The sequence below is a fragment of the Bombus pascuorum genome, chromosome 10 (genome assembly GCF_905332965.1).
Source record: "Bombus pascuorum chromosome 10, iyBomPasc1.1, whole genome shotgun sequence".
Taxonomy (NCBI): domain Eukaryota; kingdom Metazoa; phylum Arthropoda; class Insecta; order Hymenoptera; family Apidae; genus Bombus; species Bombus pascuorum.
This window is the reverse complement of record NC_083497.1, coordinates 524172-544021: the sequence shown is the minus strand read 5'-3', so window position 1 is coordinate 544021 and position 19850 is coordinate 524172. Positions and strand designations below refer to the sequence as shown.

Genomic DNA, 19850 nt, shown 5'->3' with positions numbered 1-19850 from the left:
ATGCGCTCCGATTTGAACAGAAGCAGGCAATCATCCCGCTTACGAAGATCGTCCACCGCAACTCCCTTCTCCGAGCTTACGGGCCAAAGACGCGATAACATGCATTCCACAGTTAAACAGCCAAAAGGATATCGGAGTAGAGGAATTCATACGCGAAGTGCGTGAAATACGAGTCGTGTGTAGCGAACCAACGCTATTATTAAAAATGATCAAAATCGGGAAAGTCACGGGTAAAGCCGCAATGGCCATCCGTAATATACCAATCAACGAATACGAACACCTTTACGATCCCCTACGACGAAACGTAGCCACCCAAGACTCCGTTAGGGAACAGCAAGACCAGCTACGCGAAACGAGACAGCGTCACGACGAAAGCGTGGAAAGTTACATCATCAGGTTCCGCAGAGCACTTAATAAGCTACAATATAGTGCAACGAACGAACTAAATTTAAAACTAACGAACACGCCTTGGTAAAACTATTTGACAAAACTCTAGAATTCTTTGTACTAGAAGACAACTTTCCAATTATAGAAGACGGTATACTCGGTTTACCAGCCCTATCTAAATTCAAATTTGAACTCTCGAATCAACAATTGAAACTTGACAATAATATTCTTTTATTGCAACAGGAAAACGACGTACCTCCAAAACAAGCAGTGTCAAAAGCAGTCTACCTGGAAGGGAAACCGACAACGATATGCTTTATCAATGGTGGTGAGTGCCCAGCCAAAATAACCAATTTTATCGAAAATTCAAACACGTACGATCAAGTCTCCACATTCAAAGATTCAGTCAGACTTTCGCATATAGAGAAAACTCTTCGTGAACCAATCGAAAAGATATTGCTGTTTTACCTCGACGTATTCAATTTAGAGACCGACTTGTTACCATGCACTAACCTTGCTAAACACACAATAACGTTAAAAGAAAATAAAATCATTAACACAAAATCTTACCGACCGCCTGAATGCCACAAAGAAGAAATCAAACGACAAATTGAAGAAATGCTACAAAAGAACATCATAGAACCATCTGATTCCCCTTACAATTCACCAGTCTGGGTAGTACCAAAAAAGGCAGACGCCTCAGGGAAACAGAAATGGCGAATTGTAATAGACTTTAGAAAAATAAACGAGCTAACTGACCAAGACGCATATCCATTACCTGACATAGACGACATACTATCCCAACTAGGCATCGCAAAATTCTTCTCAGCCCTCGATTTATCCTCCGGATTCCACCAAATCCCAATGGATACAGACTCCAAGAAATACACAGCATTCTCCACACCACAAGGACACTATCATTACAATAGAATGCCATTCGGTGTAAAGAATGCACCTGCAACATTTCAACGCATGATGGATACCACGCTAAGAGGACTCATAAATAAACATTGCTTCGTATATTTAGACGACATCATAATATTCGGACAGTCTATTGAAGAGTAACCTCGCGATAGTATTGCAACGCTTACGCGAAATCGGACTCAAAATACAGCCGGACAAATGCGAATTTCTCAAACCAGAATTAGAATATCTCGGACATATAGTAACCGCTGAAGGTGTAAAGCCAAATCCAAAAAAATTAGAAGCCGTTAGCAATTTCAAACAGCCACGTAATCCCACAGACATCAAATCTTTCCTAGGATTAGCAGGTTATTACCGCAAGTTTATCAGAAACTTTTCCAAAATCGCGAAACCATTGACCGAACTTACAGAAAAGGAAACACCTTTCATTAGACAGACAAAACCCAGGAAGCATTGCAGATATTAAAAGACAAACTCTGTTCATCACCCGTACTAAAATTCCCAGACTTTGCAAAACAATTCACATTAACGACTGACGCCAGTAACGAAGGTATAGGTCTTGTCACAGGACGGACATCCATGTTGTTATATCTCGCGAACTCTAAACCCACCGGAACGAAATTATTCCACTACAGAAAAAGAACTTTTAGCAATAGTATGGGCCGTGAAACGCCTCCGACAATATCTGTTAGGCCGGAAATTCCTCATCCGAACCGATCACCAAGCGCTAAAATAGCTACAGAACTGCAAAGACCCCTCAACACGCTTGATGAGATGGCGATTAAAGTTAGAAGAATATGAATACGACATAGAATATACGAAAGGAAAAGATAATACTGCAGCCGACGCACTATCTAGAATACATGTTCTGACCAGACAACGCGAAGATTCAAACATAGAACTCGATAAATGGTATCACGATTGGGAAAAATCTACCAACGTGTTACCCAAAATCCTCAAAATGACTCCGAACCGTAAATCTTTCTACCAATTATCCAAAACAGAGTTAGGAAATTACGACAGAATCGAGTGGTTAACTAAATTAAACGAGATTATTCGTACAAACGAGAAGACGACAGTTTCACAGAGATCGAGAAGAACGCGATCAAACGAATTTTATTATTCCTGAACGACACCGTAAAAGAATTAAATTTTGCATGGGAACCAATCCAAACATATAGCGACGAGGAAATAGACGAATTATTAAAAGAAAATCACGATTTAGTAGGACACCCCGGTATACAAAAGACATACGACCGCATTCGTGAACGGCACAGAGCACCAGATTTGATGAAACGCATACAACAACATATAGAATCATGCGAAGAACCTTGTATCACCGACACACCCCTCGAACCAAACGATAAAATTGCTATGGACTTATTAGGCCCACTGAAAAAGACGAAGAAAGGCAATCAGTACATGATCATCTATCCATACATGACGAACTGACAAAATACTTAATACTCGTGCCACTAAAAACTCAGCAAACGGAAACAATTTGGAACGCACTCTTGAATCACTACATTTACATCTTTTCCGCTCCAAAAAAGATACTAACCGACCGCGGACAAAATTTTATATCTAGTTTGATGCAACAGTACGAAGACGCGTTCAAAATCAAACATATCAAAACGACATCCTTCCACCCACCAAGTAACGGATCGTTGGAGCGAACACGCGCAGTAGTAACAGACATGTTAAAATCGATACAGCGAAATTCGGACGAAGAATGGGACGATCAACTTAACTTTGTATGCCTTGCATATAACACAATGATACACGACTCCACTGGTTACACGCCGTTCGAACTCACATTTGGACACCAAGCCAATCTTCCCTCCACGATATCCAAGAATCCCCAACGCACATACGCAGACGAAGTCACGTTCCGCAAAAAAGAATGGGACTCTAGACTCCAACACGCTCGCGAAACGTCGATCAAAAGTAAACAGCGATATCAGCGCGATCAAAAACGTAAAATTATAAAACCGCAATCAGTTTTCAAAGAAGGAGACTCCGTGTTAATACATAACGATCATAAAGGGCATAAGCTTGATGTGGAATGGTTAGGACCGTACACGATTGATAAAGTATGTACTGCATACTATTTGATTCAAAACAAAAAATACACGGTAATCGTTTAAAACCTTACTTTCCAGGTCGACGCTCCTCTTTGCCGGAATAGTATCCGCGCAAATAAATATTACTCCATTAGAAAGAAACTCTGTATTCGTAGAAAACATAGGAAAAGGATATTTGTACAGCGATACTGCGAATGTTATAGTAGGATTAGACACTAGCGACATATACGAGCAGATAAGCACAATAGAATCACATAAATTAACAATAGACTCACGTGCAACCAGCAAAGAATACGCTGAAGAATTAGACGGATTACAAAATCGTATCAATAATCTAAAACAACTCGCGAAACACTTAAAAGCGTTAACACATACCCGAAGCAAACGAGGTTTACTCAACATCATAGGTTCCGTATCGAAAAGTTTGTTCGGAACTCTCGACGAAGGCGATCTTACGCTCATAAACGAGAATATGGACAAACTATTCGATGACAATAATAAAATCAAAACCATAATAGCGAATCAAACAGCATTTATCAAAAAAATTGTAAACTCAGAAAACTTAAACCACTTAGAAAAATCACATAGCGATATATTAAAACAACAATGGCAGGCAAATATCGATAGATTTATACTTAAGATGATCATGCAACTCGACACTGCAATGCAAACTTTACACTTCCAATTAGATGAAATACTTAACGTCATGATATTAGGCAAACAAGGAATAATTAGTCCACAAATACTCGACTCCGATGAATTTCTAAAAAATTACGCCAAGATAATAGGTAACCGGATGTACAACACCGCGATCTCTGCAAAAACCGAACATTTTCAGTTTATACTCGACATCAGTGATCTTAAAATCTTCACAATAGGCGACAAAATATTCTTCAAAATCATAGTACCTTTAGTCTCTAACACAGAATGGAACATATTACAGATATATCCTATCCCGAGTAAGAGAAATGGAGTATTTTTGGCTCCAGTAGTCGAACATCAGATATACTTAACCTCAGGTCTTTTATTTATAAACACTGATATCGAATATCTCAACAAACTTTGTAAGAATCAAGCCGGAACCACTATATGCAAACAAACACTACCAATTCATGACAGAAACTCAAAAACCGATTGTCGCAGCGAAATAATAAACTTCAAACCTCACATTGAACATTGCCAAATAACTGTACTTAAGATCGAAGACATTAGCTTTATACCACTCAAAACTAGCAACTGTTACATTGCGATACCGGCAGATCCGATAGAAATAGACAATTTGCCAAATGAAACATACCGTGCAAAAACTTGACCAGGCTTCTATCATAAGGGCCAATACATCTTGCGATCTACTGTACAAAGACGAACACATGCGTATAGGCGAAATAAAAAACGAAGTCAAATACGAAATTAAAACAAAGACCCTAGCGCTCAAAACAAACGATAGTTTCACTCATCTGTTAGATAAACTCGAGCGAGCACCAAAGGTAATAGACAATTTACAAGGCTATAAAACCACGATCGATAAAATAGGCGACGAGATAGAAACCCTTAATTTCGAACATAGAATCAAAAATGTACAGTATTGGGGACTAACCACGCTCCAGACATTAGGGTACATAGCATTAGGCACACTAGGTATATATGGATTAAACAAAATAGGGGTAACCGAATGCATCAGGAAATGTATACCGAACAAATTATGTGTCAATCTATTGTGCTGCCGAAATGAAACCGTAATCAATAGCCACAATGCGACAGCCCCACCAGTACCGAGCACCCTGGCCTCGACACCAAACATCCATATTCCAACCGACACATACCACCTCGAGGAAGAGGAGGAACCAGCTGTAATTTTCAAGCCACGTCAAGTCCGATTCCACAAAAGTCTTCTGAAGACAACTTGAGGGACCAAGTTCAATCTAGGAAGGGGGGAATGTCACAGGTGAAATTCGAGCAGCTATATGATAAACCAAAATTCCGAGCGCCTTATCACGTGTGACCGTCCGGTCAGCATCCTTTCTCAGCCGCCTGGGTGGCATTCGGTCACTCTAGCCCTTCTCCGAAATATATGATAAGTAAGACCAAAGCCTTCTCCCACTCCAACGAATAAAGGAATATAAATGCTTCCTTCCAAATCATCCAGCTCAGTCTAAAAGAAAATTTCTTAACTAACTTAAGTACTAAAAAAAATTGTATCATCGCGAACCGAAAACGGTATTGTATAAATTGAAAAAAAAAAAAAAAAATAAAGAACTCGATCTCCTGTCCACAAAAAAACAAGTTTCTTGTTTTTTTCTTAATTTTTACGTGACACGTTCAAAGGCGGAGCGGGATTTGTAATGCATAGAATGGGCCGCCGGCACCCATACTCCGCAACTCCTCCGTTGAAATTCAATTCTCGTTAACTTACCGTGCTGCAATTCAAACGCGATACAACCGTCAACCTGATAAATATGCCTAGCCTCTCTCTCACCACAATTTTGATCAGACACCTCTGGATTTTATCAAAATTTCCTATACCATAGGATACGTATTGGGCAGAGATCCATTTTTCTTTAGAGTGCTTTCTATTTTGCCATTAAAATCTATAACGTAGTAAAATGTATTCTCTACTTTTCGTTCGTGTTTCACTTTAGATGATCTTCGGTAACATTGAATCACTTTGCATAAGTTACCATATAACTGGTGAAGTTCTCTTTGGAATTACTCTAATTCGATGTACCTTTCTTTTCTTCTTTTTCACAATAACGATCCATCTTAACATACTTCAATTTAAATTCGGTAGGAACTTCCGTTTAAATTTCAAAATCCAAGTTATTGGCAGAATTTGTAAAATTCTATTTCTTCTGTCACAAAGACGCTTCATGTTTCTACACAGATCACTACTGATTGATCATCGTGGCGAAAACAGGATGGAAAAACATAATCGGACAAATACGTCGCTACTTTCTAGTTGATAGTTCAACAAAAACGTAGCTTCGATCTTCTAATTAACGTTACTTGTACAAAACGTTTCGAATCAAAATGCTGTATACGATGGTACCAGTACACCCTATTTCGAGTCCCGAATATACAAAGATATAATTTTAACTTCATGTCGCGTCTTTCAATAAACGCGAGTCATACACAACGTTTCGAACGCGAGAGCGTTGGTTCGTACAACAACAAAGGTTGTACGAATGCCGTGGTTTACAAGGGAAAGAGTTTACGTTATATTCTGGAAAATGTAATTTATTAAAGAATACACTTTTAAAAACAGTACATATCGTACTACTAAAATCTATAAATTTCTCGAGCAATCTATTAAGTTTACCAGCTTTCGAATTTTTGGAAAATACAAAGGTTAGCTTTCATAATTGCTCAACTGTTCGTTTCGTTGTATGGCAAAACCGGTGAAAGCTCGTGAAAATAGTTCATTTTCCCGCTGTTAAACAACCAATTTATTTGATTACGCGCTGCAACTATTCTGTGATATAAACGTCAATACTTATTTCTTTATAGAAATTCTAATACGACAATTATCATTCGCGCTTTTATAGCGATATATACTGTTCTTGGTCTCATATTCCTCCCAATTATCGAACTGTGCGAGCGGGAAATTGAAATATTCAGTTGATGGTGATGGAAATTGAAATATTAATTCGCTGAATATTTAACGTAATAATTTAATTGCACATTATAAAGCATTATGGTTCCCGTACAATTATCATTCGACGTCATTAATCGATAGCTGGGTAAGTAAATATATCATTTCATAATGAAAATTGTAATTACGATCCATATTTAAATTAGTCATTTGTCAAACATGAAACTTATCATATAATCATTCCACGTGTGACAAACGAAATGAATTTTTTGGTAATCTCAATATCAGATTCATTAATTGTTTGTTCATTTTTTAACGAATGTTATAAATATTATATCGAGCGGACGTTTAAACGAATAATTATGACAAATAAACATTGCAATAGAAGAAAAATTACCACTATCAGCATTTAAGAAAAGAAATTGCAACATTTACTTACCCTCGCTTCATTTATTTTCTAACTTTTTCAAACTTTTACGCCGACCAAAAACAATTTATAAAATATGAAGATCGGCAAACGCGCACGCCGAATGAAAAACTCCCTTTAACAGGAAATTTTACAATAATGAAATAGGGTAATAATCAACGTACTTGAAATGCACATGTGCACGCGCAAACACACACACACAGAATATATACGTACATAAAAATACATAAATATAATGCGCTCAAAGAAAAGCAGACTAATTTATTACTCTATCTAATGCATATAGATCTATTATAATTTTCATTAAGCTGTTTCAAACGCCACTTAGTAAACGACACGATAACGCGATTACATCTCTTTATCTCTTATTTGAACAAAACGATATATGTTAAATAAAGTTAGAGACAGTATGGAATATATAGTTCACTGGTTTTTTGGATGGTCTAGCCTAGAATACTTGACATCTTCTGATTCGACAAACTGAGACCATAGCAAACAGTGAACAGGAAGCGCTTAAAGCTGACATCCAAACTTCACTCAGTGCTCGATGTTTGAGTCGAGCACAGTTTGTACTAGGTTAGTAGCGTTCATTCGACTTGTAAAGTATATTTCAACAAAAATCAATACTATTGAGATAAGTATAATTTTATGTGCTAAACTAGATTAGCTGCATAGTAGCGATACATGTATGTGAATGTCAGTGTGTGGAAGTATGTGTGTGTGCGTCATCTCGAAAACAAAGGAATGTAAACTGTTCAGTCGGTTAACAGTCGGGTATGGAAGAAAGCGCTGAGACGCGTGCAAGTATGTATCGATGAATATCTTTGAAATCGTTTATCAAATAAATAAATAAATATTCTAATATAAATTCTAAGTGTAAAGTTAGTGTTCTTATACCATTATTTCAGCTATTAAGATCTAAAATTCTCAACAAATACATTTCATGCGTATCATGGAAAATGCGAATACATGACTTAAAGAACACTTTAGAAATCATTTGCTTCGTATGCGTATGTGTACTTGGCGCGTTTATTGTACGTCTGAATCTAGGCCAATTCTTCTGTAAAGTACCGTGAAAATTGATTTTGAAACGACCTATAAATCAAAGAATTAAATATTCCCTATGCTTATTATCTTATGATTATCTTAATTTATCCAAAGAATCATGAACACATGCGAAAAGTCTGATCCGATGTATCGCGGTCGCACGTCCCGTCAGCGGCCGAATCGTACGAATGAACGTGTAGCTTATGTGCGTGGAAATGTGATTCGTAGCTAAAGCCTTCGCTACAAGTATCGCATTTGTAAAGGTACAATTTCCATGGCTCCTCCGGATAATGCTCCAACTTGATGTGATGATAAAACTTGTATATTCCTTGAAACAAGTTACCACATATTGTGCACAAAAAATCATTGCCCTTGTAATAATACATGTTATGCTCAACTACACGTTCGTAGGATTCGGATAACAAATGGCATATATTACAGATTGGATTATATTTCAAAGCGCAATCGGAATTCAGCACCAGTCTAGGATTCTACCCAGTATGTAAGTGTCGTTCGTGAATTTTATAATTCGATTTCTTAATAAATCCTTGATTACAGAACTTACAAAAGAACTTGTAGTTTTTAGTAGCCGAGCACGAAGGCGTATGAGTAGCAAGCATGTGAAGCTGTAATATTCTTCTAGTGCAAAACATCGTCTGACAAACGTTACACTTTTTTGTGGCTGTTTGGCAATAGGTGCGCTGGTGTCTGCACAAAGTTTGAAATGTTCGGAATTGTGTTCCACAAGTAGTGCAAGAAAACTTTGTTTCGTTCATCTTGTCCGCTTGGTAACCCTTTACGCACGCAATCCTATTACGTAACCTTTCGTTCTTTACAGCTGTATCGAACGACGAAGAGAAAGTATCATCCGTAATAAGCGTACTAGGAGCCGAATAATTTTTCAAAGATCTCGTCGTCCTACCCGGAACATCCAACATTTGTTTCAAATCAGGTGACTGTACTATGTCGAGTTCCATGTCACTAAGTTCTTTGAAGGACCGAGACAAATGGTTTACACGACGTACACGTTGTTTATGTATTAAGACCTTCATTCGACGACATACATTCTCATGTTGTTTCAAACACGAGTATAGCCAAAATCGTTTGCGACAACCTTTGCATTTGTGTTGTTTTTTCGATACATTGCAATTTATTTCAACATCGACCGGTAGAGAGTCTTTTTTTGATCTTATGATTTTCACACAATGCAAAATCATGTGTCGTTTCAACAATGCCGACGTGTCAAACTTCTCATAACACACGCAACATTCCCTTCGTTTAAACACAATATGCTGACGTAGATAGTGAGTTAGTAACTTATTCATGGACGTATAACGCGCTTTGCATATGCTCGATATGTAAATCGTATGGAACAATTTCATGTGCTGGCGCAGGTTCTCCTTCAAAGAAAACGATTTTTTACAAATATGACATTGAAATCTTTTCTGCCGATTGACCTTAAAGTTCTTCTTAAACTCGACCGATTCTTGTTGAGGTACGATTAATCTATGAGCGAAAGATTTTGCAAATTCATTGAATCGCTTTGACGCAATCGTGTCAGCTGTCAAAGGCAAGTTATCTGCCGAGCTTGTTTCACGAAAACCTTCAAATTCCTCTTCCACATTTTTCGATACTACTTGTTTGAAAGCTTCATTGTGTTCGTTTTTGTTTTCCTTTTCGTTTTCGTTTTCGTTTGACACAAAACTAGTAGGCTCTAAGAATTTGTCGTATTTCTCCAAAAGGACCACACATTCTTTACGCTTAGCTTCAGGTTCGGATCTTTTACTTTGGTTAAATATATAGGAAGTCTTGTTTCTTTTAAAAGATTGTCTTGATCTTCCAAAGGTCTCAAGCTCCAATAAATCGTAAAAGTCATATAAAGAAGAAGAACATCTTTTCACTGGCCTAAGGTTGTAAGACATATTGTACGAGGTATTAGAGCTTTTCGATTCAGCTTTTATTTCGTTCCTTAATAAAGATGTCATTGTTTTGAAATTCACATGAATTTGAACAAACGGTCTTTTCCTAACAGGAGATTCGATTCGCTTAACAGAAGTGGACATTTGAATAACTTCTGAAGCCGTTGATTTCTTGTTACTAAATGTCTTGAGCGTCGAAGTTGGAATCTTGCTCTTGATCTTGCTGCTCGAACCCTTGGTGGGTGTATCGTTTGAACTATTAGATAGTTTCAAAGATATATTTATTGAGCTATTTACGTTTTTTGGGGAGGAACTGTGTGAAGTATTTGATTCTGCCATGACTACACCATCCGAATGCTTCGACTTTCCTAACGATTTAGGAGATGTTTTCGTAATTTTGCTTTCACCAGAACATATTGCATTCCCATGTACATGGAATGAATGAGACTGAGCATGTCTTTTATGGGAAAACCTTCGGTTACAAAAATTACATCTATATCCACGCAATTTCTTCGTACAACATCGCATCTCCAAATGACGTATCAACAAAGTACGCATAGTGAAGGTTGCAGTGCAATTATTACACTTAAATGCGTCACCGTTATATAATTTATTATGCAGTTCCAATAAATGTTTAGTTTGAAAACTTAACAAACAAACATTGCAACTTATTCTGTTGTCTGGAGGTACTTTATGCTTACTTGTTCGTTTATCAGGATTCGATTTGTTATTTTCTAAATAAGTACTTTCTTGAGGACACGCGGATTCTCCATTTCTACGATAAACGCCATCCGAAGATTCACCTTCAAACGTCGCTGTTTCATTTTCATTCCCTGTATTCGTATCAACTGGGAACGAATCATCGTAGATCTCTGGATCGATTGGCTCTTCCTTTATTCTTATTGCATGTTCAGAAGGCTGCAAAAGAAAAAAAAAATACAAACCTAATGTAACATCCTAAGAAACGAAAAATCTATGAAACAATCCTAGTCTAGTAATTGAACTCAATCGTGCCATAAATATCACGGGTAGGATAGAAAGCTACGTATAGAGCTATTGAACTAGATACTAGAAAGAACGGTTTATGCCGCCATGTTTATGAGTTCGCCAGGTTCTACCATTAAAAAACGTAACTGCACATATCCAGAATACTACATACATAACAAGAGAGGTGCAAATTTTATGTAAATTTACGGTTCCATTAGAATTATTAAGAAACATTTCCTCAACTCCTAACATTTACCATAGGGCAGGGCCGGTCGATATTTTCAAACTGTTATGTAGTGAATTCGACTATATTCAACTCTCAACTATATTCAAACGTAAGAAAAATCAGATTCGCAAACAATTCTTTTAGCATGGTTGTTTAACGTTATTTCATGAATGTATTCTTCTAGGTAACAAATTAGTACAAAGCAACGAGCGGTCCTTCTACATGTTTAGCAAATTGTATATTATAAATGAGAAATAAAATGTACAACAGAGCAACAAATACCATTAAAAGCTCTAAACATTCCATATCATTTGAAAATATAAAAAAACAACTCAAAATGTTTACAACAATCACCATGAATTGTCTAGTAATATTTCTATCCAATTCGGTGGAAAATATTGTAATATCAATTGCGATCAGTAACCGGTGTGAAAAACAGTTAATGGTAGTATCTGGTCAAACAGAACAGTTTTCTGTTCTATTATGATGTATGTTGGCTTGCATCGATGCAGAAAGTAATATATTTTCTTAATTGGTAAGCAAAGCCATTGGGTATATATTAAGTATATATTGGTATACTGATGCCATTTCATGAGACTTTGGAGTCTATGCGTAGAGTCATTACAATACGTTTCAGCTTGTACAGGCTGCTCAACGAATTTTCTACGCTATACTATACTAGAACAATTGTCCCAATGCTGTTCGGGCAGTAAGGGACATATACAAAATTCATTCCTTTCACTATGTTACTAATTTGTATAAGAATATATATACACGTGGGCACACGCATACGAATACAAACGTATATCTATGGCTTGGTATAATTGTGTGCGGAAAAATTTTCTATGTAAACTCAAAGCAGCAATAGTTTTCATAACGCATATGCAAATTTCAACTTGAGCATAAGGATACACGAGCTTTAAAACGGACATAAGTTTCACAGTCATTTCGTACGTAGAAGTACGTAGAAGTCACAACATACGAGCGTTGCCTGGTTTGCAGAGTTGGCGGAAGAATTACTCACGTACTATCAGAGCGCTGGCACGCAGATGCCAGCACGAAGCGCTAATTTTCTATTTCTCAAAAATAGCGATTGTTCTCGACTGTGGCGTAAACCATGCTTAACGGAACATTCGGGACACTGTGTTTTAAAACTAAAAAAATATTTCTTTCTAATCTGTACCGACATCGAAGTGCGTTAAAAACTGTAAATAATTTGATTCATACAAATATACAACAAAGGAATTCTTTTGCAAGAACAAATGATTTATAATAAACAAATCTAAAAATCTTTGCACACAATAGAAAAGAGTTTCCTTTTGAATTTGCCGAAGAGTGCAGACGTGCCAGGTACCCGGAGAGATCTCTCCGTCGAAGCCGAAAGTGGAAAAAAAAATAGTGCCACCGAAAGTGCGAAAAGCGTGGAAAACGGGGAAATGCAACGAGTGCCACCGCTCAGGATATCAAACATCGGCGAAACATACGCCATACACAGGGGCATGGAGGTCCAGGAGTGCACAGAGGACGAAATGGATGTCACCCAGATGAGTGACGACAGAAACACAACCAACAACAAACTAACAAAACAAGACGAAAGCTGGAAGGTCCTAACTCCCAGCAAAAGAAGAAAAATAACAACAAACGCAAATACTAGGAGGGCTGCAGAAACAGAAAGTAAGCAGTGGCTCCAAGAAATTCCTCTACAAAACCCCTTCAGCGTACTACCACAAGAGAAGGAACCAGACACAGCGGAAAAACCAACACACAACACCAAATCACCACCAATCTACATCGATGCACAAGTAATAGACCCCCTCCTCGAAATGCTAAACAATACGACAGGCAAAGAAAATTACAAAATCAAACAACTAAAACTAGAACAAATAAAAGTGCAAACGAACACCCCAGAAACATATAGAAAAGTGGTAAAGCTGCTAAAGGAAAAAAACGCCGGATACCACACCTACCAGTTGAAATCGGGAAAAAGCTACAAAGTAGTAATCAGAGGATTACACACAAGGACAAACACAAGCAACATATGTGACGAACTAGCCAAAAACGGACACCTGGTAAGGGTAATAAATAACATAACAAGATTGATACCAAACAATCACAACCGCTGTTCCTAATAGAACTAGAACCGAACAAAAATAACAAGGAAATCTATGACATTAAACAAATCCTAAACACAATAATCACAGTTGAACCACCCAGACACAAAAAAGACATATCACAATGCATGCGGTGTCAACAATATGGACACACAAAAAATTACTGCAACAGAAACCCGGTGTGCGTCAAATGCGCAGAAAAGCACTTGACAACGTACTGCCCATACACGGGAAAAATAAACGAGGTAAAGTGCTACAAATGCAACGGAAACCACCCAGCCAGCTACAAAGGCTGCCCAGCCAGAAAAATACATCAACGTAAACTGTTTCCGCCGCTTAGAAGCAGAACATATAATTACCATCACACACAACAAGACAGCGCAGAAGCTGAGACACCAATAAACGTACAGCACGTAAAGAACATCAACCTCAATAATATCAACACCACTGGCAGTCGAAGCTACGCGCAAGCAACCAAGGAAGTAACACCCGTAGCCAACCAAAACCACAACAATAACACCAACGACGCTACAGAAATAAAAGAACTATTAAAACAATCCATCAAAAGCACCGACATGTTAACAAGAACGATAAGCGAACTAAACGAAGCATTCAAACAGCAATCATTACAAATCACAGCTATGATACAACTGATAACAACCATGCTAAGCAAAAAGTAAAAACGGACATACTAAAAATAGCTGCCTGGAACTCTAACGGCCTACAACAAAGGGCCATTGAAACCAAAGCATTCCTATACCACAACAACATAGACATACTACTCGTATCAGAGACGCATTTCACAACAAAAAGCTACACAAAAATACCGCACTATACCATATACGATACCAAGCACCCCTCAGGAAAAGCACACGGAGGAACCGCAGTGATAATAAGAAACGACATTAAACACCACCTACACAGCCAAGTTAGTAAAGAACACATACAAGCAACTACCGTTACCGTACAAACTAGCAGCAACCGTCTACAGCTGTCAGCAGTATATGCACCACCGCGACACAAAATTACAGCACAAATGTGGGAAGAATACTTCCAACAACTAGGCGACAAGTTTATCGCAGCAGGAGACTACAACTCAGAGCATACAACATGGGGATCAAGAATCACTACACCTCGAGGCAGAACCCTGGAAAAACACATCAGGAAAAACAATCTCAATATATTATCCACAGGAAGACCGACATACTGGCCGACAGACCTAAGCAAAATCCCTGATCTACTCGACTTTGCAGTCACAAAGGGACTAAATGGAAATAAAACAAATATAGCACCCAGCCTCGAGCTTAGCTCCGATCATACACCCATAATAATAACATACAGAAACAAGCCAATACTCTACAAGAACCCAGAGACACTATGCAGCAAATCCACCAATTGGCAAACCTTCAAAGAAATAATCGAGAGCAAAATCAACTGCAACATCCCATTGGAAACGCCCCAACACATCGAACAAGCTGTAACAACACTTTCAGAAACTATACAAGAAGCAGCAATTTTGATTCAGAAACAAACACTCCACCATAGAACAAATGCACAGGCCCATCAACGAGATAATACGCACAATAGAAAACAAACAATATTCTACAGCCCTATTCATGGACATAGAGAAAGCATTCGACAAAATAAACCACGAAAGCCTAATACAAACAATCAAGAAACAATTCCCGGAACAAATATACCAAATAATAAAATCATACATAAGCAACAGAACCTTCACAATAAAAATCAAGGACGCACACTCCGAAGTCAAAGACATCAAAGCAGGAGTTCCGCAAGGAAGCGTCCTAGGACGCATACTATACACACAATACACGGCCAACATTCCAACAACTACCAATAGCAAAATACTGACAAACACGGATGTCAAATACCTTGGACTTCACATAGATACACACTTCATATGGAAACAGCATATCAAATCAATAATAGACAAAATACAGACAGCAAGGAGACAAATGCACTGGTTAACAAGCCGAAAATCCAAACTAAGCACAGAAAACAAACTAAAAATATACAAAATAATCATAAAACCAATCTGGACATACGGAATTTCACTATGGGGAACAGCAGCAATGAGCCATATAAACAAAATCGAAACAACACAAGCCAAAATCCTTAGAACAATAGTAAACGCCCCGTAGTACGTTAGAAACGAGGACATACGGAAAGACCTGGAAATATCAACGGTCAAGGAAGAGATTACCAGACTAGCAACAAGATACAGAGTAGGAATAGAAACACACGCGAACCAGCTGGCAGCTGAAACGTGCAATACTACAAACATCGCAAGAAGATTAAAAAGGAAACACCCAATAGACCTCATAAAAGATATAACTTAGAAAAAACGAAGCTGGCACCCCGCTGGAGGTAGCCTCCCACATGCTATATTTATTTTTATTTTTTTTTTTTTTTTTCACCTATAAGATATAACACTTTACCAAATGTCCTTCACGAGAAATTGTAAAAAAACCAAAATAAATAAAAAAAAAGAACAAAATAGAAAAGTTTCCATTCCGATCCAACTATTTCCTATAGAATAATCGCTGGACATACTTAAAAAATACGTACTCGTCCAACTGATAACGAATAACTAACGATACGTTCGTGTGACCTGCTCTATTTAAGGTTATACAATACAGAACATGCATCAGACGAATCCAATGCCCGTTCTAACATCAATACATGAGTAAAAAGGTAACGCACGTTGCCAGTGATGAACGTGCCTGGTACATGTGCGAGTTTTAATCTATTATACTGCAATATATTTTTTACAACACACGTTGTTTCAACGCTCGTATGCTTCAACGCATTATTATCATAAAAATCTTATCTGTAACATGCATCCTTTTTATTAATTCACTTGATATCATACTAATAAATAGATAACATTTCACGATACACCAGTGATTTACATTAATATTACATAAAACATATTTATATATGTCAATTTATATTATAAATATTTATAAATATCAATTTCATATTCTACAAACCAAGGAAAATTAATAACAAATAATAATAACACGAATGGTAAACATAATCAGTATACTAAATATTAACATATTAATGAAAGTCATTTATAATTCAATATTTCCATTTTTTGAAATAAAATATGTAAATGAAATTTAACTGTAAAATAATCACATTCGTATAAACTCATTACTCTACAACGGAGCAATTAAATATTATATTGATAATAATAATAAGCAAGGCTGCATCGATACTAGACTTTCTGCATTACTTTAGTATTTTCAATCCATGTATTATTATTGAGCCATAATATATAAAACATACACAAGACATCATAGCGCGTTGGCCAAAGTAATCTTACAATTGACAGATACATTATACAAAATTCTATGTACGATGGTGGAAATTCCTTCTAATTCAACAATTAAATTTCATTTCTATTACAAATCACAAGTTTGCGTCATAACGGACAAAGAAGCAAATCTTACTCTGTCATATTGAAATAGTTAAAGAAAGTGGTACATAAACATTAGCTTAATATGTTATAATAACCAAAATATATTATTCAGTACCGTTAAAGTTCCCCTATTAAATGATGTTTCAAGAGGTACTTACGTCTATTTTGCTGTCCAATTTTATATCCATGAAGACTGCATCAACAGGGCTTACGTAAACTAACACTCGAGCCATTTGCTTTATGAAATTATTACTGCTATTAGACAAACTGTTTACCTGTACATAAAGAAAATCTATGATTAGTAAGTAGTAGATTTTAATAATATCCTCAAAGAATAATTCACATTTTTCTTAAAATATGTCATAACTGCCCAATAACAGTAACAACTTGTAAATAAATGTAGAAATTGTATGAAATACAGTTATCAAATATATTTAACAAAACTGTAATTATTTGATAAAAAGTCATGAAATCAATGAAAAGCAGAAGACAATGGAAGATATTTCAGGTTAACTTGTCATACATGATCCTAAAAGTTATTTACACTCTCTTATTATTCACTTACATCCAGAAAATGTTTTCCTTTGTTAATAATTTGCGTCAAAATAGAATGTAAATTTTATTTATACACATATAAACATGCACAGAGAGAGAGAAAGTACCGTTCAAACTCGGACAACACCATGAGCAGCACTACGGGCATCAAAATGGAATCCTCCACTAGTAACAAACATTCCGCTTAGTTCAGATAGGTTCAGATCATTATCGGTAAGGTAGTAACCTTGAAAATATATTTATGGAGGGAAAGTGTACAATAAAGAATCTTATATTATTTATAATACATCATTCTTCAACAGTTTAATATTATTTTATTAGTTTAATATTAGTTTCATCTAATTTTACCTAATCCATTTTATAAATTGCATTTTAATTACGAAACAGTATCATATAGTACGTTCACATATAACGGTAAATCAAAAACTGATTCGTGGAGCTACAGCACACGCATGTTACTAAGTAGTTTTTCTGACTAACTTCACGTTATGTCCAATACAATTTTCATGTTCACGTTTCTATAAACATAAAAGATATAACCTAGCAAACATGAAGATGGCACCCCGCTGGGGGTAGCCACCCACATGCTATATTTTATTTTTATTTTTATTTTTTTACCAATAAGATATAATACTTTACCAAATGTCCTTCAGGACAAATTGTAAAAACCAAAATAAACTAAAAAAAAAAAACGTTTCTATAAAAACTCACGTTATATATGTATGCACATTTGTGCATCTAAGAAGCAACACCAATACACGTCAATGAATATCTGATTATTCCTGCATCATAAGTATTGTAAGTATTGTCGCATTCATATACACAAGTTTGGAAACTCCAGTAGAGAGGATAATGCTTTTAATATTCGGAAATGTGCTTTACAAACCGGCCGTTAGTCGCAGCACTGGCATCGATTTGTTAACATCTTTGTCGACATTATCACTGAAGGTAAAGAATATAAACTAAAGTGCTTTTCATCATTTTCATCAATATACTTAAGGCAGATATATAGTATTTCATGTGATACAAAAGAATGTTGTCTAAATAGATGTAGTTTTACATAATACAATAGAATTTAGTTATAAACACGATCGTGCTGCAGACACAAGAAGCGCTACATGACAAAGTCTAACAAATCGATTGAAGTCCCTTATTGGAGAAATATTTTCTGACCCGTAGGAGTCTTACCCAATCTAATGGAATTCTTAAATTTGTGTATACGAACATGGCAAATATGTGCATACATACACATGCGCGCGAGCGCACGCGCACGCGTACCCACACACTTGTACTTACTGTTGGCTCCGTCAAAGGCTTATGAAATACCACTGGTTGTTAAAATATCTGTCAAAATATCTGTTTTATATTCTAGCGTTGAGGATGAGAATCTTATTGCTCAAGAAATTAAAATGTGATTAAAGAAATGATTATCTGAATCCGATGGACCTACAACATTTGCGGTCGGTAAATTACTGACAACATATTTCTATGTAATCTCATCTGAGATCGATTCACACAGACGGAACGAAGTACAGAATACAGTCGTAGAATAAACACGTTTGTCGCACGTCTCGAGGCTTTGGGAACCTTTAAGACTAAAAAAGTTCGTCAAAAAGTTTATTTAAATAATTGTTATAGCACCATAGAGTTTATTTTTTCTTTTTAAAAAACACATTTTTTCTTTAAACCCGCCAAAATTTTTAATTTCACACTATTTTCTGTCCTTTTTTTAGTTCATGGAGAAGAAAAATAATTTAATAAATAATTTAATCCTTTTTTGGTTTTTCGTTTCAGTCAAGAATTACGAAGTGGATCTTTCACTATAATCTTTCTTTTATATCTTTCTATATAAAATAGGCTTAGAAATCTGTTATAATTTGTTTTTTTTTTTTACTTTAAATAATTTTTTTGTATTCGTTAAATATATATACAACCATAATTCAATAACTTCAAAATTCAATACCTTCATTTCTTTCTTTCCCTTTTAAAAAAATATCACAAAAAAGCGCTGTTTTAGAACATTCTAATTCAGGACATCCCATTAATGCGCGTGGATTTTCACATGCTTAAAAATGTTCGTTACGTGTATTTGTTATTCCAGTGTCACATTTATTAAACGTTGCCTTATTAGTAAATAATATCCTCG

General features: G+C 36.3%; 2 protein-coding genes across 5 annotated transcripts in view; both read right to left on the bottom strand.

Annotated features, from left to right (window-relative positions):
* The window catches only part of LOC132911162 (elongation of very long chain fatty acids protein 6-like), a 153862-nt gene that overhangs the window by 35401 nt on the left and 98611 nt on the right, over positions 1 to 19850 (bottom strand). The gene's annotated exons all lie outside the window — the stretch shown is intronic.
* LOC132911151 (zinc finger and BTB domain-containing protein 41-like) lies at positions 6621 to 17947 on the bottom strand. Of its 3 annotated transcripts, none has more exons than XM_060967551.1 (3): positions 17812 to 17947; positions 17308 to 17424; positions 6621 to 11295 (listed from the first exon to the last, which is right to left on the bottom strand). In XM_060967551.1, the coding sequence occupies exons 2-3, from the start codon at positions 17380 to 17382 to the stop codon at positions 8950 to 8952; spliced, it is 2421 nt and encodes an 806-aa protein (XP_060823534.1). In that variant the 5' UTR covers positions 17383 to 17424; positions 17812 to 17947; the 3' UTR covers positions 6621 to 8949. The 3 variants fall into 3 exon arrangements, with proteins under 3 accessions (XP_060823534.1, XP_060823536.1, XP_060823535.1); XM_060967553.1 differs by having other exon boundaries at positions 17694 to 17825; XM_060967552.1 differs by lacking the exon at positions 17812 to 17947 and adding an exon at positions 17673 to 17803.